Source organism: Saccostrea echinata, unplaced genomic scaffold (assembly GCF_033153115.1).
Source record: "Saccostrea echinata isolate AGI-Se365-2 ecotype Australia unplaced genomic scaffold, CSIRO_AGI_Sech_v1 ptg000053l, whole genome shotgun sequence".
Classification (NCBI taxonomy): domain Eukaryota; kingdom Metazoa; phylum Mollusca; class Bivalvia; order Ostreida; family Ostreidae; genus Saccostrea; species Saccostrea echinata.
Genome location: NW_026889802.1, coordinates 1,259,871 through 1,279,081, shown reverse-complemented (window position 1 = coordinate 1,279,081; position 19,211 = coordinate 1,259,871). Strand labels below are relative to the sequence as shown.

At 34.7% G+C, this 19,211-nt stretch overlaps 1 protein-coding gene across 2 annotated transcripts; it reads right to left on the bottom strand.

The window, feature by feature from the left end:
* Positions 1 to 1,101: 1,101 nt before the first annotated feature.
* On the bottom strand, positions 1,102 to 16,981 carry LOC133204462 (uncharacterized). Of its 2 annotated transcripts, XM_061340200.1 has the most exons (15): positions 16,846 to 16,981; positions 16,507 to 16,579; positions 15,987 to 16,346; positions 14,051 to 14,194; positions 11,605 to 11,796; positions 11,285 to 11,427; positions 10,902 to 11,079; positions 10,641 to 10,788; positions 9,608 to 9,772; positions 6,656 to 6,749; positions 6,324 to 6,518; positions 5,169 to 5,211; positions 2,932 to 3,078; positions 2,753 to 2,836; positions 1,102 to 1,423 (listed from the first exon to the last, which is right to left on the bottom strand). In XM_061340200.1, the coding sequence occupies exons 2-15, from the start codon at positions 16,517 to 16,519 to the stop codon at positions 1,110 to 1,112; spliced, it is 2,220 nt and encodes a 739-aa protein (XP_061196184.1). In that variant the 5' UTR covers positions 16,520 to 16,579; positions 16,846 to 16,981; the 3' UTR covers positions 1,102 to 1,109. The 2 variants fall into 2 exon arrangements, with proteins under 2 accessions (XP_061196184.1, XP_061196183.1); XM_061340199.1 differs by lacking the exon at positions 16,846 to 16,981 and having other exon boundaries at positions 16,507 to 16,800.
* Positions 16,982 to 19,211: the final 2,230 nt, after the last annotated feature.

Genomic DNA, 19,211 nt, shown 5'->3' with positions numbered 1-19,211 from the left:
TTGACTAAAACTTTTCTATTGTCAACTTCCATTTTCTATGTCGCAATATATACCATTATCACCTGTATATGGAGTTTGTATGCCTCCCATTTGTTCGATACGCAAGAGCATATTCTACATACGAACGATTAATTGAATGTTGACTGACTTCTTTCAAACAAATTGTAGGGGATACTTACTCCTCCATGACAGCTGCTTCCACAGTGTTGACTCTGCTCATAATTTTATTAATGGACTTTTGAGAATGATTACTGTTCCTTATTTTCAAACGTTACGGTAGCCTTGTGGTAGGGTGTTCGCTTCGTGATCTTGAGGCCAGGGTTCGATTTTCGTTCGCGTCAAACCTGAGACGTAAACATAGGTTGTCTGTTCCTGTGCCAAGCGCCCGGTGCGGCACTAGAAGTGAAAGTCACGAGTCTTTCGGATGAAACCTTAAAAATCTAGGTCTCGTGTCAGGTAGGCGTTGGAAAAAAAAGAATCCTCACAACTCAATGGCCCATAGTGCCGAGTATACATGTATGTCTAAATTTAAAGCCTATCACCGGTCTATGGTGAAGTCTCTATATGAGCGAAAAATTCTCGAATGGGACAACATACAATCAATCTTCACATTGCATTTTATTTGGTAAAGTCACACGATGCGTAACATTAGAAACCCTGTTCTCAGAGCTCTGCGATAAATATGATGGTTGTTTGTATTTTTATCTTTATGTCCCTTTGAGAATTTTTCACTCATCTGGGTGGACGCAAACAGTTGCCGGTGGAGGGATGCAAATTTAGACCTTTACTCGGCACTCAATGTCACATTGTTCTTATTCGGAAAAAAGACCCCTTTTTGCTCAATGGCCATAAGTGCCGAGCGCAGGTCTAAATTTGCAGCCTTCCATCGTCAACAGGTGAGGTCCCAAAGAGTGAACAATTCTCGAAGGGTCGTCAAACAAAGCACAAAAGTACCAACATTAATGGTTATGTTTTAATTCTGATAACATTCCTTAGATATAAATGCAAATAAAATACTTTCATTTATGGACTTCTTATCACGTCTTAGCCTACAAAACTCACAAAATACATGCTAAAAAAGAACAACAGCAAAACACAGAATAGTGATGTTATCTTTTATTTTTAAAATGACCGTTTTCTTTTGTTCCAAAGTATGCCAACCATTGCTGTTGGTTTAGAGGAAGTAATTCTAGGTCAGAGACATCCTTTTCTAGGCGGTAACGATCCAGGGGTAATGTCGTCTGGATTTTCATGGGAGTTCTGCTTTCTGGATTCTTTATAATGGGGTGTAAGTTTACTTTATGTATAGTGGTCTGATAAATCATGGAGTCGTAGCTGTAGTGTTGGTCCACTCTTTGTCCGGAATGACTAACTAGGATCACAAGGTCAAGGGTACCGTCCCCATCAACATCACCCACAGCAGCTACAAAACAGAAAAACAGACTATTATCAGTATAGTTCATAATCAGCATCACAACAATACAATTCTGTCTTATACTTTACAAAATATACATGGAAATATCTATGTATTTTTAAAATTGATCATACGAGGGTTGTCCCAGAAATACGCGAACATTTTCAATATCTTTTGTTTCACTAATACTATAAAGTTAAAAATTGGCATACATCATAATCAACATTTTTTGAATAATGCACAAAAATTTCAATGAAATATGTCCATAAATAACATTTTTCTTTCAGGTAAACGAATCTTACAAATCAGTTGGCGGCGCAACACTGACGACGTCAAAACGTTGCTCAGCGTTTGTGAATTTGTTCTGGAAATGTGCTTCTGATAAAATTCGTTTAAGTATAAATTCGGCACTCTATTTAATTATTCTTTTATTTACCACGTTATACATCTCAAATACTAGTGTTACCAGAAGATAGAGGAATTAATTCTTTTAATAGACAATTCCTCAATCCCGACAATAAACCTAACAGTTCGCATTGTTTAACGGCGGCCTTCACTTAGGCCTATGACGTCCAGCTTCTGACTTTCAGTTTGTCTTCATTTTTGTTGGTCTACAAAACGCCTCTTTTATCGGATAACCAGTCAAGCCATCCTCAAACCTCTTCGACTGGGGATAACCCTATGTCCGAAATTTATGATTCTGATTTTCCTTCGTTAGTATTTCTTTTATCGTATGAATAGGAGTCATATTCCGCTTAACACAGTACTGCTTAATAATTTCGTGCTCCACATCATCGCCAAACGTCACCATTTTTGACAATATCTAATTAAAAAAGTGTTTTGGCATCTAACGTCATATATTTGTCATTAATGATGTCAAATTTTTGAATTTTTATAAATGAGTACACCATATCAAAGAGTATTTATAGAGGTAAATTTTGTGACATTATATTTTCGTATAGCCTGGTAATAAAGAAAAACTTCATTGACAATGCTACTTTTAAAGATCAAAAAATTGCCGTGCGCCGACCACCGATATTTAACACCCTTTAAATCCGTTTTTTTTTTATACTTATGACATCACAAGCCTAAAATATTTTGTCAAAATACCGAAAATATCATTTTCCAACAACCTGCAAAAAAATTATTAGTTTTGGTCGAATAGTTTCTGAAATATTAAAAAAATTCGCGTTTTTCTGGGACAACCCTCGTATATGCTAGTCCAATACCTCGAAAAATTCAGTTTGATTACTTTAATTCTTTATCAATCATTTTTAGTTTTTACTTATTCACAAATTATGATATTCCATAACTATAAATGGAAACCACGTGACTTACGCGTGGTTCTATCCTCTGGAAATAATACGGAGCAGTAATTAAGGCTGTTATTCTTTGCCCCCGATTTCCAACTCACTGAGGGATCTACAATAGATCAAGGATATTAATATTACACATGTATTCCACATAAAGTTAGGCAAATTAAACTTATAGGAAGTAATATTTCATCGGTAACTTACGGTAGTGGAATTCCTCAGGTAACGATTCCATTACTTTAATAGGTGTGTCTGCTATAGTTCTATCCATTACAAAAACCTCAGATTTAATGTCTACCCCGGTATTACACCGGAAATGGAACTTCACAAAATCTTTGTATATTAGGTCATCTGAAATTACCATAATTAAAAAAAGTATATTATATTGCAAGCAATGTTGTGAAAAACAACCCACCCAAGTATTTTCAATTTTCCTGATATTTTAATAGCGATTCTCTGTAACCACTTAAACTTCTTTGCCACGCATGGTCGCCGATTTTGATGAAACTTTGCCCATTATTACAACTTGACACCAGAAACATATATCAAATAAAATTGCGTTGCTATGTGTCTTGGTTGCCATGAAAAGTTGCTAGAAAAGTTGAAAAAATTGAGACTTTCAGCTACTTTGAATCTTTATTAAGCCTTAATAAAGACTAAGAAAAACAAACAAACCATTCTCCCAAAAACATGACACCTTGTTGCCACTTATGCTATAAAGAAAATATCTAGAATTTATCTCTAAGTAAGTGGTAACCATGGGTACATTTGGAATACATTTTAGATGCTGAAAAATGCTGAAAATAGCTCAATATTCACAAATGATAAATGTTACATGATCAAACTCAATCAACAACCTAAGAAAAACAATAAAAAATATTTGACCTTATGTAATTAGGTATTGGCAATATTATTCTAAAAATAACTTTCATGGTTGCCGTGGTAATACAGTGTCACCATGCAAAATCTGTTGCTATGACTGGGTTAATGCTACTGTCTTGAGGAAAAACAATAAAATTTATGACTGGCACATATAGATCCTTAGGACCTTGCAACACCGACAACATAAGAAAAATTGGGATTAATTGTTACTTTGCAGTGTAACCATGGAAACAACGTACTAGTTGTTTAAAGTGTTTTTTTTTTTTTTTTTTTTTTTTTTTTGCTGCTTTAGGAATTTACTAACCTTTTAATCAAGAAACATATTATTTGACTCACCTTGAATAGTACTTATCTGGTAGAACTAAAGTTGAATATCATATATTGATAAAGTTTGTTGAAAAATACAACACTGCTGCTATGGTTACCAAGAAGAGAAAATGTTCGATTTTGTTAATTTTATGTCAATATTAGACCCTATGTGCCAGCTTTTTGCATCCAGTTAGAGACTGGGTGGTAGTCAAAATTGAAAGTCAGGTTAGTTGTTCATGTATATCAATCATTAAAGTTTTGGGAATCTACATATAAGGGTACGTATCCAAGGAAACAGAATATTTTTCAGATTTTTATGCATATTTTTTCGCCTTATTTCCATAGCAACGCACTATTTAAAGAATTGAAATTGAATTTTTTGAAATGTGAAAATTAGGGTCACACCAACGTTTTTAAAAATTGATCATCAGTTATATAGAAATGTGCTTTTTAAAAAGATAGGATAAGATTTAAACACTGAAAGAGTAAATTTAAAATCCCTTTGTGGTATTAAAATCATGGCAACCATTGCCAACCTATCAGAAATATCATATTTCGTCCTTGGTAAATGTTACAAGGATCTCTTGTCTATCGTTTGCTTGCATTTCAACCTATAATTGTTTTTATTCTTAAGTGTATGATTTTATAAAATTAAATGAACAAAATTATTACTTTTGAATACATTGTTTCCATAGTAACGTATGTTATAGTTGATAAACCAAACATGTTTATCATGCATTTAAGGCACCAGGCCTTCAACTTTCAGAAACAGTCATTGCCACTTGTTTGCTTTGCTGCAAACGTTAACTGTGGGACTCTGAACGTGTTGAAAAATGCCATTTTCAAACTTTAGGACATGTTGCTATGGTAACCATGACACGAAGCAACCAATTTTTGCCAGATTTGAGATTACGATATCAAAGACTTTTATCATAGAGAGTTTGGAGAAATTCTGAGACTATGCGTGCCACAGCTCCTATATAAAAGTTAAAGTCATTACAGAGAATGGCTCTTAAAAATTCAGTGTCCGTAATTCTGTTAATAGTGGGGACTGTCCGTGAGAAATTCAAATTTGTCCTTAAACTTATCGTACTACATAAATTCAGCTCACTACCATTAAATCATAGTGAAAAAAGGCACAAGAAAAGTTTTTAAATTTGTAAATCCCATGGCTGAAGTTCCAGTAAACTTTGACCATTTAGTCACCAAAATACAATAAACTTGTTTAAATTGTTTAAATTTATACGTACCTTTAGGATCGTTCTTTGACTTGCCTTTAGGAATTACTGAAATCTACGAGGAAAAGAAGAGAATCCTTTATCGCAAGAATCATTGATAAAGGAGGCAAATTAATCAGCAGATCAACCTAAAACTAGGAATACGATTTTTCTAGCCAAAACTATTACTTAGTAAAGAAAAGGCTACCCGGTATATGTTTCAGCTATACTAATTTCCCAATATTTTTATACATCCAAGAGCTTTAGATAGTTCAAAAACCCAAAGTAGTAGTTCCGTGTGGCCTCACTATTTTCAAAATAGGTAGAAGAAAGTGCCACTGGTAATCTTTTCCTGCTTCTAAGTTCATGACTTGGTAGGAATTATGAATTGATGGTTTATGTATCGGTTTTGTATACTGTAAACCAACTATTTTTATTCGCGATTCGTCAGTTTGAAATCAATCCGCGACGAATAATTTTTGCAACTGAGGAAACATTCTCTATAAATACGAAGCAAAATGAATGGTTCGCAGCGATTAATATTCGCGAGTTAAAGTTGTTCGCGAAACTCGCGAACATTTCTCGCACGTGAATAAAAGTTGGTTTACAGTATTATAAGGTAACTGTATGTAATTATTTGGCCCACCTTTATGTGTATACAATAATTATATGAATAGGTCACTGTGAACCATTTGAAATATAAATGTAAAGGATGGGGTGCAATATTAGAGTTAGAATATTGGAATAAGTTCCGCATAGTGATACCTGTATGACTGGTCATGTAAAACATGCCTAGCGTGCTCGTGTCTCAGCCTTGTGACCTCAAGACTTTGCGCTTTTCACACGCTTTAGACCTACCCAACCTCCCTGTGACCTCAAGACTTTGCGCTTTTCACACGCTTTAGACCTAACCAACCTCCCTGTGACCTCAAGACTTTACGCTTTTCTAACCAACCTCCCTGTGCATGAACATAGATGTTTAATTTTTCATTGTTATGAATATGAATTACAATGCGTATTAATCGTTGTAAGTGCGATATCAAGTTGATGATGACGGACACATTTTCTTTTTCAAGGCAGAGAGTCTGATTATCACATTTTCTCTGTTTCTATGTATTTTGTATGAATAATCAAGGTAGTAAATAATTTATGTTCGTTTGAGAATGGGACGAATTAGAAATAACATACATTTCTTTGGACGCCGACACCGTGTATCTCGCCTGTCAGGTCTTTGTACACATGCGCACCCCTTCCTTTAGTTTTGTACAGGTAAAGGTCACGGTAAGGTTCTGTCGTTTGCAACGTCAGGTCAGACGACATCTCGTAATTCTTCATTGCAGACCGCCAAATGATGCTTCCGTCTTTACCGTTAATAATTACTTTCTAGAAACGAAGTAGGATAATGTTAATAGTATTGGTACACAAGTAAATACGTGATCCCGGGTAATGTTGAAAGCAATGGTAAAATGTGAACAGGTGCGCCGTAAAATTAGTGTTTCGTTGGACTCTTATGACGTTACCTCTGATGCGTTGTATATTGGCCAGGCACCCGTGCTCCAATGGACCATGAAGTCCAATATATTGTCGTCATCAAAGTAACCAGGGGCAGGCGTACTGAAAAAGCAAAGAAAATATCGAATTAGGTAACATTAAGGTCTGACGACCTATTCGTCGAATCTTTTCGTACACCAAGAATGTTTATAATTCTTATTATATTCCGATTTCTAAACTCTTTCCAAAATGTTTGAACAATATTATATAAAGTTATAAACCAAACATTGTGTTATCGCAATACCATCCTCTAGATCCTCATATTTTTGTAAGGAAAGTTATTATTATAAAGCCCTGTGTAAAACTTTGATTAAACATTCTGGCCCCATCCTACGCCCTGCGGTCATGGTTTAAACAAACTTGAATCTACACCACCTGAGGATGCTTTCATATCAATTTGACGAATCATCGGTTTGCTGTTCTTATCCATTGTGGCCCAACCCTATCCCAAGAGGGGGGGGGGGGCATGATTTGAAAAAAAAAAAACAACTTGTATCTACACTACCTGAGGTTACTTCCATGACTAATCAAGGTTTTACTTTTCTTGAGAAGATTTTTAAAGATTTTTTCCCCTATAAATTCCTATGTAAAACTTTGATCCCCCGTTGTGCTTCGTCCTACCTCTGGGGGAAAAATTGAAAAATCTGTGTCTACACCACTTAGGTAGCTTCCATATCAATAGGGATGCGCGATTTTATCGGTATACCGGTATATCTCGATTTTTCAGTGCGTGATACGTATCGTGATACGGAGACTAAAATACCGGTATTTGGTACATAACTATAAATTTCGGGAACTATTCATTTATTTGTTCAAACCATTGAATGACAATTATAGGAAGTGTGAAAAAGGTTGAAAACAGGAAAACAACGGCATCAAAATATGCTTTATATTAAATAAATGAAAATTTAAAAGGTAAAGTTATGTTTTTATAGCATATTTTTAAGAAATATTATGGAAATTTACTTGAAATTGTAGTAAAAATTGTGTTTAAAAATATCACGATTTATCGTGATATTTTGGGGGAAAAAATCATGATATATCACGATACGAAATTTTTGCCGATACCCATCCCTACATATCAATATGACTAATAATGGTTTTTGCTGTTCTTGAGAAGACAATTTTTAAAGATTTTCCCCATATATTCCTATGTAAAACTTTGACCCCCAATCGTGACCCCTACCAACCCCAGGAGTCATGATTTGAACAAACTTGAATCCACACTACCTAAGGGTGCTTCCATATCAATAGGGCTAATCATGGCTTTACTGTTCTTAAGAAGAAGATTTTTAAAATATTTTCCAATGTATATTCTGATTTAAAACTTTGATCCCCCACTGTGACCCCGTCCTACCCCCCCCCCCCCGGGGTCATGATTTAAACAAACTTGAATCTACACTTTCTAAGGATGCTTCCAAATCAATACAATTAATCATGGCTTTGTTGTTCTTGTTAAAAGGTTTTTGAAGATTTTTTTTTGCATATTCTTATGTATAACTTTGATCCCCCACTGTGGCCTCATCCAACCCCCAGAGGTCATGACTTAAAGAAATTTGAATCTACACTACCTGAGGAACTTCCGAATCATTACAACTAATCATGGCTTTGCTGTTCCTGATAAGAAGGTTTTTGAAGATTTTTTTTTCTTGCAAATCCCTATGTATAACTTTGATCCCCCATTGTGTCCCCACCCTACCTCTGGAGGGTCATGATTTGAACAATCTTGAGTCTACAATACCTGAGGATGTTTCCACATCAATATGACTAATCATGGCTTTGCTGTTCTTGAAAAGAAGATTTTAAAAGTTTTTTCGTATATATTCTTATGAAAACATCCCCTCATTGTGGCCCCACACAACACCCGGATGGACAAGATATGAACAAACTTAAATTTACATTATGTTATGAACGTTTCACGTGTGTTTTTATCTCTTTGGCCCAGTGGTTTTGAGAAGGAGATTTTTAAATGACGCAACCAAATTTTCACCAATTCCTAATCGTCTCCCCTTGAAAAAAGGCGTGGCCCTTCAATTGAAAGAAAAAATTGAATTCCTCTCACTAAAGGATGCTTTGTTGCAAGTTTGGTTAAAATTGGCCCAGTAGTTCTGGAGAAGTCGTCGAAAATGTGAAAAGTTTACAGACGGAAAGACGAGAGACAGACGACAGACAACATGAGATCAAAAAAAGCTCACTTGAGCTTACAGCTCAGGTTAGCTAAAATTTATTGATTTTCTCCTCAAGATTAGTATTGTACAATTATTTTAAAAATCCGACTCATTGCAAATTTATCAATAAAAAGTTCAATATTGCACCACCGTATTTTGCACACAATATCCGCGGGAACAATGACCGCGGCTAAAACAAATATACTAGAACGTTCGGAAGTCTTGATTGATATTTTGTCCATACAAGAAATCATTTTATTTTAATTAACAGTGAATATGCTTTTGAAATAGTTTGGTCTAAGTAAATATCAAATTAATTCAAAGTGAAATCTTTTTAAGTGCTTCATCTTATCATTCCATCGACAGATTACTTTGTCTCACCAGATCATACACTAAAATACCTTGTAACATAAGATATGAAGATCATACAGGTATATGTTATTGGTTCTACTTTGTAACAAATTTTCACTTCTAGCTTACTAGTACTTGAAGTACATTGCATATTATTTCTCGGTGCTATTTTCATTTAATTGTTACTGTAAAGTCAATTTCTAACTTCAATGGATTGATATATGTGTCCATCTGAATTTAGAATTGATTATCTATTCAATTCAATCCATCTTACCCATTTCGGGTAATAAATGGGTTTTTTTTTTCTTAACTATGATACTCTGTCTTGGCATTGTATGCAATCATATCTTGAAGAAACCAGTCCTTTCCATATTTCTTTTGAAATCCCTCACGCCATCTCACCTGTAAGATTCCATTCCAGGAAATTCCACTCTCCACTTGGATTTCATTGTTCTGCCGTCTAGCAGCATCACAATTCCATCGTAAGCCGACATCACAATGTCATCAATACCGTCACGGTCTATATCCGTCATTAGGGGCGGTACCATCACACCCTTCCTCACACCTCTACAGAAAGTACATATTCATTATACATTTGAGAGAATTTCCCGAAAAATTGCCTATAATCGACATATTCTTACAATTCTACACATTTACAAAATACAATTAACCACATACTACTCTTAAAAAGAATTTGGTTTCTAAATTGAAGTTTATATCGAAATATTTATTCCCAAAAATTTGAAAATAAATCATTTTTATTCCCAAAAAAAAACCCCAAACAAACAAACAAACAAAAACAAAAAAGAAAAGAAATGCTTGAGAAATATATATGCCCCCCCCCCCCCCCCTTTGTGGCAATATTTGAAAAAGGGGAACAACTTTAAATTGAGAATGTCTATCATGATAGTGAAAAAGATTGGTCATCTAATTGTTGACCGACCGACCGACCGACCAACCGATCGCCAGGTGCAAAGCAATATGCCTCTTTTTTCAGGGTGGGGTGTTTAAAATAGGCCACCGTAACATAAAGGTCCTGAGTCAGTTAGCTTGTTGGCATATTGCAAATTTTGAATTTACGATGACAGTAAATATAAAATTTACAATTTGTAATGTTGTAATTTTTGTATTTACTGCAATCAGTAAATTCAAAATTTACAATATAACATTGTGACCAGTAACTTATAACAACCACTATTAAAGCCAATTATCTTAAATCGATATTGAAGTCGATATTTGTGATGATCACACACAAATTGCTCAGGGATCTTATCTACCTTAAGTTTTAATGAACCGTTACAATAACCCATGGAATTATGATGGAAATCAAATCATAAAGTGCCGATTGCTCGTAAATCTTTGTACACAGCTGATTTGAGGGGTGCTTATTTTTGTACATATCTGGTTTGTGGGGTGCTGATTTTTTTATACTTACGTGAAAAGAACCATTATGCCTGTTTCGGGCTGCCTTGGTATGTGTTGCCATTGGTCGTACGACCCTCTTGTTTTAGGAACACTAGCGTCTTTTGGTAGTCCCATAACATATCGGTAAAAATCCGGTAAGGAAATGATCATAAAGTCACCTGCCAAAATTTGAATTAAAAAGCAAGGTACTTCGGCATTACTTATTTATAATTGAAAGGATACATTTTTTTTTCGGACATAAAAGATGTAGAAAGCAAATGCGTGTACTTACCGGGTACCGTTTCTCCGCCACTCCCAAACAGTATATACTGTGATCCGTCCCTATAGGTGTACACTACAGGGCTCTGGTAGCTCTCTTTATTGTTTGGCATTTCTAGACAGCGGATCCCCATACCCTTACCCGTCCTCCCGTCCAGCATAATCAATCGACCCGACTTCCGATCATGGTTCTAGAGCAAGAAAAAAAATATTGGAACACTTTCGTATAATGTGAACTTTATTGCTCTAACTACTTTATTTTTTGCCTATAAATACATCAGCAGAAGAAGAAATTAACAAAAACGACATATTGATGTACTGTATACACTACTGGTCTATTTTATTGACTTCGCGAACTTGGTTTTTTTATGACCTATGCTGGTTTGTAATTCTTACTTCAGCATCTATATTAGGGTCCCCGCCATGCATCACCAATATTTCTTTGACGCCGTCTCCATTAAAATCAGGCAGTGCCATTGCTTGATAGAAATTCCAGATCTTCGTAAAAAATGGCGAACTTGCTTCCCAGAGATGCTTTCCTTATGAGAATTTTTCTTATTAATTGTCCAATCAAGTTCAAAAACTATAATAAACAGACTACAAAGTTTTTCATATCTTTTAAGTAATATGCAGCCATGCGTGTTGACCCCCCTTCTGAATACGAAAGAATACATGTACATGTACATGCATTGTTTTGTAAAGGGGGGCACACTTACCATTCCTGACATCAACCGCCTCCATCGTGGCGCTGCGTCCTCCAATGACACAGTCTATGTGTCCATCTAAATTTAGGTCGAAATCTTCACAATTATTTAGTAAAGCCCCGGATCTTGTGGGGATTTTCCAAAGAACTTTTCCATCATATCCCCTCATTCCAAAGAGAGTTCCAATGCATGGATACGTCCTTCCTATATATTACAAGAAAACGGTTTCGGTTTCTAGATATAAATCATAATCATATATTTTTTTTTTAAATGTCTTCGTGATTTTTTGGAGAGACTTAATTAATACTTGTATCAGTCTTTAAGATTGTACTTGTTGAAAATGTGACAAATTTTGTTGTCAGACCAAGTAGACAGAAGCTTATGTTTTTCATTTTACCGGCCTTTGCAAATTTTGGTGAAATAAGTCGCATATAAAAAGAATATGATGTACAAATACCTTTCACTGAGAGATCATAGTGTAGGGCTAAATAATAAAAAAAATGTGGACAACTACACTGAGTTACTAATTTCCGCTCCTCATCCAGGAGCGATGATTCTTAAAATTGTTAATTAATTACTAAATAAAAAGTCTCAAAAAGAAGCTTAAAATTGAAATTTTTCCCTGCAACAATTTCCATTTTAAGCATCTCAATTTGATTCGAGGTTTTTGAAGTCTTATACGGTCTCGTAAAAAGTTAACATTTTTACCCCATAAAAGTAGAAAAATAAATAAGAGATGGGTACCCAAGAGTGCTACAGACGTACACCCCTACTATACACCCCGATTTTCAAGCAGGGGGGGGGGGGGTAAAAATAATTATAGATATTTTCGGTATATGTATATTATTAAAAGATATGAAAGCAGATATACAAAGAATGTGTTCTCAGACCTTAACCCAGATAATTCTTGTTCAAAATTCACTATCGGAAGAGGGGGAAATCAGTGTTTCGTTTAATTTTTCGAAGGGGTTTTCAATGTGCAAATAATAATGACACGTTTATTTAAATTTTGCATATAGCTATTATATCTGTAAACTACTTTTCTGTAAAGTACTTTTCTGAGCTCTTCCTTTGTTTATAAACGTTCCTCTCCATCCTAAGACGGTTATACTTTTTTCCGAATTACCAAAATACAGAGGAGGCCCATGGGGCACTTCATCGCTCACCTTAGAACTTTGGTTAGAGAAAAGCAGAAATCAGTTCAGTATTGAGAGGTTTTAATATAAAAGTGGTCCCTTACGCACCCCCCCCCCCTTATCAGGAAGGAGCATGGGAGGAGGCATGATTTGAATCTACACTAACTGAAGATGTTTCCAAATTTATATTAATAGCTAATAATGGCCTTGAAAGACTTTAACAGATTTTTTCCGATATATTCTATGCATAAGTTTGATCTTTTAATTATGTTCCCACCCTACCCCCAATGTCATAATTTGAACAAACCTGAATCTATACTATACCTGAGAAAACTTCCATATTAATATGAATAACCATGGCCTTGCAGTTCTTAAGAAGTTTTTCTCATATACTCCTATGTAAAACTTTAATCCCCTGTTGTGGCAACATCCTACCCCAGGGGATCATGTTTCGCATAATAATATCTTTATTCATGACCTCGCTGTTTTTGAGATTTTTAAAGATATTTCTTATACATATATTCTTATGTATAACTTTGATTCACTGTTGTGACCCCATTAACCCCCCAGGCTCATGTTTTGAACAAACTTGAATCTACCCGAGGATACTTGCATATCAATATGGCTAATCATTTCCTTGAGAAAAAGATTTTTAAAGATTTTTCTTATATATTCCTATGTCTTACTTTGATTCCCTGTTCGGGCCCATCCCACCCCCGGTGGTCATGATTTGAAATAATTTGAATGTACAGTATGTAATGAAGCTTTCACATAAGTTTCATGGCCCAGTGATTCTTGAGAAGAAGATTTTTAAAAGATGCAATTCAATTTTCACAAATTCTAAATGATCTTCCCTTGAAAGAGGACGTTGCCCTTAAAGTGAACAAAATAGTCTTGAATCCCCTTCACCAAAAATGCTTTTTGGCAAGTTTGGTTAAGACTGGCCCAGTGGTTGTGGATATGAAGTCTAAAATGTGAAAAGATTACATACACACAACAGACAGACGGATTCCGGGCACTGTTCGATCAGAAAAGCTCTCTAAGTGAGCTAAAAAGTTATATTAAAGGATATAACCTCCATATTTTCTTGGAAAATAAATAAGACTACGTTTGGGCAAGACTATCTTTCCTCAATTTGTTCGAACAGGATATGAATCCATTACGATAAAACTTTCCTCATTTTCATTACATGTACACAATTAAGAATCTAAGAGAATCTTTTTAAATGATAACACCCACAACCATGTCTTGAATAGGGTATTTTCATTTACAAATGAGTACCATATGTTTCGTGAAATTTTAGTTATCTATAAAGCTCTAACCTGATGCTTTACAGAAGGCCCTCAAACTTCCGTTTGAGTCTATATTAGATATGGCGGCGAGATCTGCAGTGGTCGCGGCACCAAAAACTATGTCCTGTAATCCATCTCCGTCGATATCGATTAGCCTCATCACACTCTCTGTACCTAGGAAAATCAACACAACATAATACTTTGGTGACATCGATGGTGAGATTATGTTACGTTTTCTGCTAGGAGATCTAATAAGTGTGCGGCGGTGTTTGTTAGATGTACACTGTACATGTAGATTATGTAATTTTTCCCATCTGTAATGATAGCAATTCCTGGCTCGCTCCCTGTGCGACACATTAGATGACTTTAGGGTCATGGGTTTGAATCTTAGCGAAGGAAAAATCTTCTTAAGGAAAAAAAGATATTTCAGAAACATAGCTTTAAAATCCTCTTATTTTTGCTTTACTGCCGGGGGATGGGATTATTCTTGCTTCATGTCGGCTAAATGCGTAATAATAGGTAATTCCCTCTATAATTTTTTTATTTAATTATTGGAACATCAAAAATGATATCCCATATTACAGTTAAACAAAAAATTTACTTATGTTGTTTGAGACTAAACAATCAACCTTCTCTTTAAATTATTTTACAAGTCCTCGTGAAGTTGGAAAATTTGGAATATCCATCCATTTCATTCACAACACATAGATACTGAAACACTACCTCGGTAAACTTTTTTTTTAACTTAGCCTGAAATCATTCCATGTTTCTAGGGAATACATCTATACATACAAGGTCATTGCTTTCTTGTACGGATGAAAGATCTTTGATATGATTGTACATAATGGTCTTCTATACCACGTGTTGTCTCCTGCTTTCGAGAAGCGAGGGGGCATTTAATCTCATTCATCTGTCAGTCTGTCTGTCACAAAAACTTTAACTTGGTCATAACTTTTGACTGAGAAAAAATACGGCTTTCGTCTTTCACATATACATTACCTGTGACAAGACCTTTCCAAATATACTAATAACTATGACTTTTGACCCCATGACCTTAACCTTGAAATATTTGTTCTACATTTCAAACATTTTAATATTACTTTCACCTTGGTCATAGCTTTTGAATGAGAAGAGATCGGGCTTAATATTTTACATGTACATCACCTGTGACAAGATCTTTCCAAATGTTCTTTGATTTTTAACCCCTGATCTTGACCTTGAAGTTTGACCTAATTTAAAAAAAAATTAATATTGCTGATAACTTTGAATGAGAGAAGAAAGGGTATTTATATTTGACATGTGCACTACCTGTTTCAAGACCTCGTGAGCTAGACCTTAAAGTTTAACCTACGGTCTTTTTCGATTTTTTTTTTACATTGGTAATAACTTTAGAATGAGAGAAGATAGAGCTTTCATACATTACCTTAGACAACACCTTTCAGAAAGGTAAATCATTTTTGACTCATGACCTTGACATAGACGTTTGATCTAATTATCAAAAATTTTAAGTTTGGCCATAACTTTTGCCCCAGAAGAGGGCTTTCGTATTTTTTTTACTTGTGCATTAATTGGGACAAGACCTTTCAGATTGTATTATGATATTTGACCTCATAACCTTTACCTTGAAGTTTGATGCATTTTTGAAAAGATTTAATCTTTTCCATAACTTTTATTTATTCAATAATTTGTCTTTTTTGTATGATGGACAGACAAGACAGGACATACAAACAAGACAGTTACAATATGCCATAAATAACTGCATCCAAACCAGTAAGACATCGAGAGCGGGGGACCACAATTCTTTGAATTTGCTTGTTTATATCTTATTTTCAAGTTCATGAAAAAACATCTCTCAAACTTTCAATAATTTTCGAAGTAATTAAAATAGAACACAATATACTATTAATATTGAAAATATTGTAATAAAGACAATATCTATATAGCGTACATTAACGGACTTACATACCAAATTCTTTAAAGGTAACCTTCCAGTTTTGAGTCTGGGGTTTCAGATTTTCCTCAGCCCGTTTAGTTGTGGTGATTTCTTCCACTGGAGCGGACATATCCAGCTTGGCTCCATGTGCAGTTGGCGTGATGGTCGTACTACTGGTGGTGTTAGACCGCTTCACTAATACGTAACACATAGCAGTAATAACCGACAGAAGTACTATAATTATAATGATACCCACAACCATAAGTGGCTTTTGGCGGGATCGTTGGCGGTATCTTTTGTTGAGTGCTATATAAGAGACCGGTCCAGTGTCTTCTTCAGAATCGGAATGAGTGGCAGAAACCAGGGGGACCCGGTCGTAGCCATTCTTAGAGGCTGAAAAATCAAGTCTTCATAGTGAAAAATATTGTTATCACCAATAACAACTGCTTAATAAAGACGGCATTAATCAATATGACAATTTCTTCAAATTAGTTAGTAAAAGTGAAAGATACCCATTATAGAAATGTTGGACAGAATACAAGACTCAACTTACCTGATTTGGACATGCTTTCAGTCCTGAAACCTGCACGATGTTAATTTCACGTACACCATATCATATCCATCACCTTATATGACAAATGAACAATATTCAGTATGGTTTACCGAATCATTTAGCATTTGATCACTTATAAAATTATAGAGTATCCTGAAAATACGTTGAAATGCGATGTTTTATGCAATCTGTCGCGAAAATAAATTACCTCAAGTACTACAACAGGTTGTGTTAACTTAATATTGAGATAAAACGTCCAATAAATGCTGTGATTTCAAAACCCATGTAGTACAATGCAGGATATTTAAACCGTCTGAATTAAACTAAGTAAACACTCACCTCTTTGAATTCAAACATTTAAAACTCCGTCTTAAATGTTTTCATACTTCCTTGTTATGAAGATCCAGTTAGAACTTTCATTTTCTAAACTTTGTCTCTGGTTCTTAATACTTCCAAGTAACTTTCTTGAATTTGGTATAAATACAGTCCGTGTAGGTGTTCCAAGATCAGCGGACTCGATATTGGGTAATCGGTACGTGTCTGTGCAGACACGAACATTTAAAACTGTCTTTCCCAGGTCTATTACTAATCAAGAGACCGTGGCAGGGGAGATTTTTTTTTTATGGTTTATTGGATTCTGGCACATCTAAAATGTCTCGGTCTATCAAGGCGTTTAATTGTGTTTACTTAACGTTTTCGTGTGTACGTGGATTTAATACTTAATCTTGATAATAATATATGTAGGTTTGAAAATTGAATATTTCAAATTAAGTTTTCCAGGTCTAAAATATAGTGTCAAATTGAATGTAATATAATTTTTGAAATCTGAATATATTACATTAGTACATTACTAAAAGTAGTTTTTATTATAATACCCGGTAATATGAAATATTACAACTTTCCAGTTCAGAAAATCGCTCATAGGGATGGACGAGCTATCAGATCGGAATTTGACACAAAGTTTCCATTTAGTAACAGTAATTAACGCGGGTTATCAACACAGTCAAACCCGAGGTTAGCGGGGCAGAATTGCATTGATTTTCATTCAGTTTTATTACTCATTTTCATAACGAAAAGATAAGACAAAATTGTTAATTTAAAGAGGATTAAGCCATAATGTCACAATGAAAATAATTAAAAGCTCCTTGTTTGAACATGACAAACGCAAATCAAGATATTTCCACCGAGTCGATAACATCCTTAGGGTAGGTATTGATTTTTCAATTGATCTTTTGTCACCAAGTCCTCCTTTCATATTGTCCTAAATTCCACATGCACTTCAATGCAGTCATTTTTTTATTGTTGCTCAATCAAACACTAAAGAGGAGTAACGACACATCAGAAAATTTTAATCCATGATAGTCCAGCAAATATTTCTTGCACTGACGGTAGCTTTGTATTGTCACCTAGTCAGTCACCCACTTCGTATATTTACTATCTTTATATTTCATTTCTTACTCGGACATTGAATTATCAAAAGATAAATTGTATTGGTCTAAGAACATCGATTATCCCTTTTGGCATATCACCATTATATACCCACCAAATAATGATCATGAGTGAGCATTGTGGACCTTTTGGTTGGAAGTATAGAACAATACAGGTGTAATTTTAAGAACACCTGTAAAAATGACAGTCCTCCATCCATCTGTTGACTCGCGACAGATAATCCTTTTATCAGAGATAAGAAACTTTACGATGTTAAAAGAAAAATTGGGATACACTATATAGAAATATACATGTACATGTATTGCTCCAATAAACCTTCTTTAAAATAACTGTAAAGACCATACTCTTATAATTCAAATATAGATGCATGTACAGAATGCAACACTTTACAACGGCTGAATGTTAATCATTATTAAAATATTCTGTCGTCCGTAGCATTTCCTCTGCCTTTTTATTTTCAATTTGTAAACGTGAAAAGATAATCGGAATTTAGTGATACATTTTTACATCTCATTCATCTTGAAGAAAAAAATAAGGCTGATTCCAACTTTTAATTTTCATGTTAAAGCACCAAACATTATATGCCTGTTCTGTTGATTTAAAATTGATCCATTGAGGATTTAAAAGATGATGAAAAGTTAAAGGTTATTTTGTTCCAGGATCTCATATCAATCGAAATAAGTATAGATTAAGGTATATCCCCCCCCCCCCAAAATTAAATAAGAAAAACTTATTTAGAGTTATCTTTCCTTTAACAATGTGAACTTTTTTGACAGGAATGATATGAGTTTTTGTGGTTGACCTCGTCCAATCACATTTAATTCCACGTATGAAATTCCTTATGTATTGTTTTGTGGTAATCATTTTATAATTAATAAGAGGCCCAAGGGCCTTTCCTGTCACCTGAATAAATACAACATTGTTAAGGATTCATAGAAGCATAAAATACAACAAAATAAGCTGATATATATATAAAGCTGTGTCGCCCAAAAGCAAGAGAAATAGGATGATCAGGGATCAACCAAATAATTGGTCTAATACTCAGTAAAAATCTTATAGTAGATCTATTTACTTTCCTGTACTTGCATGCCCCCATTTGTCACTATCACTATTCTGACTAAACAATAGTGTTTGACCACTATCAGAAAACTAATTTCATTCCCTCTCACATTGGCATTTCTTATTCTTTGAAGAAAGATAAGGAATTTTTGTCTCTTTATTTATCTATTATTTACAACTCTACCCGACCATTAAAA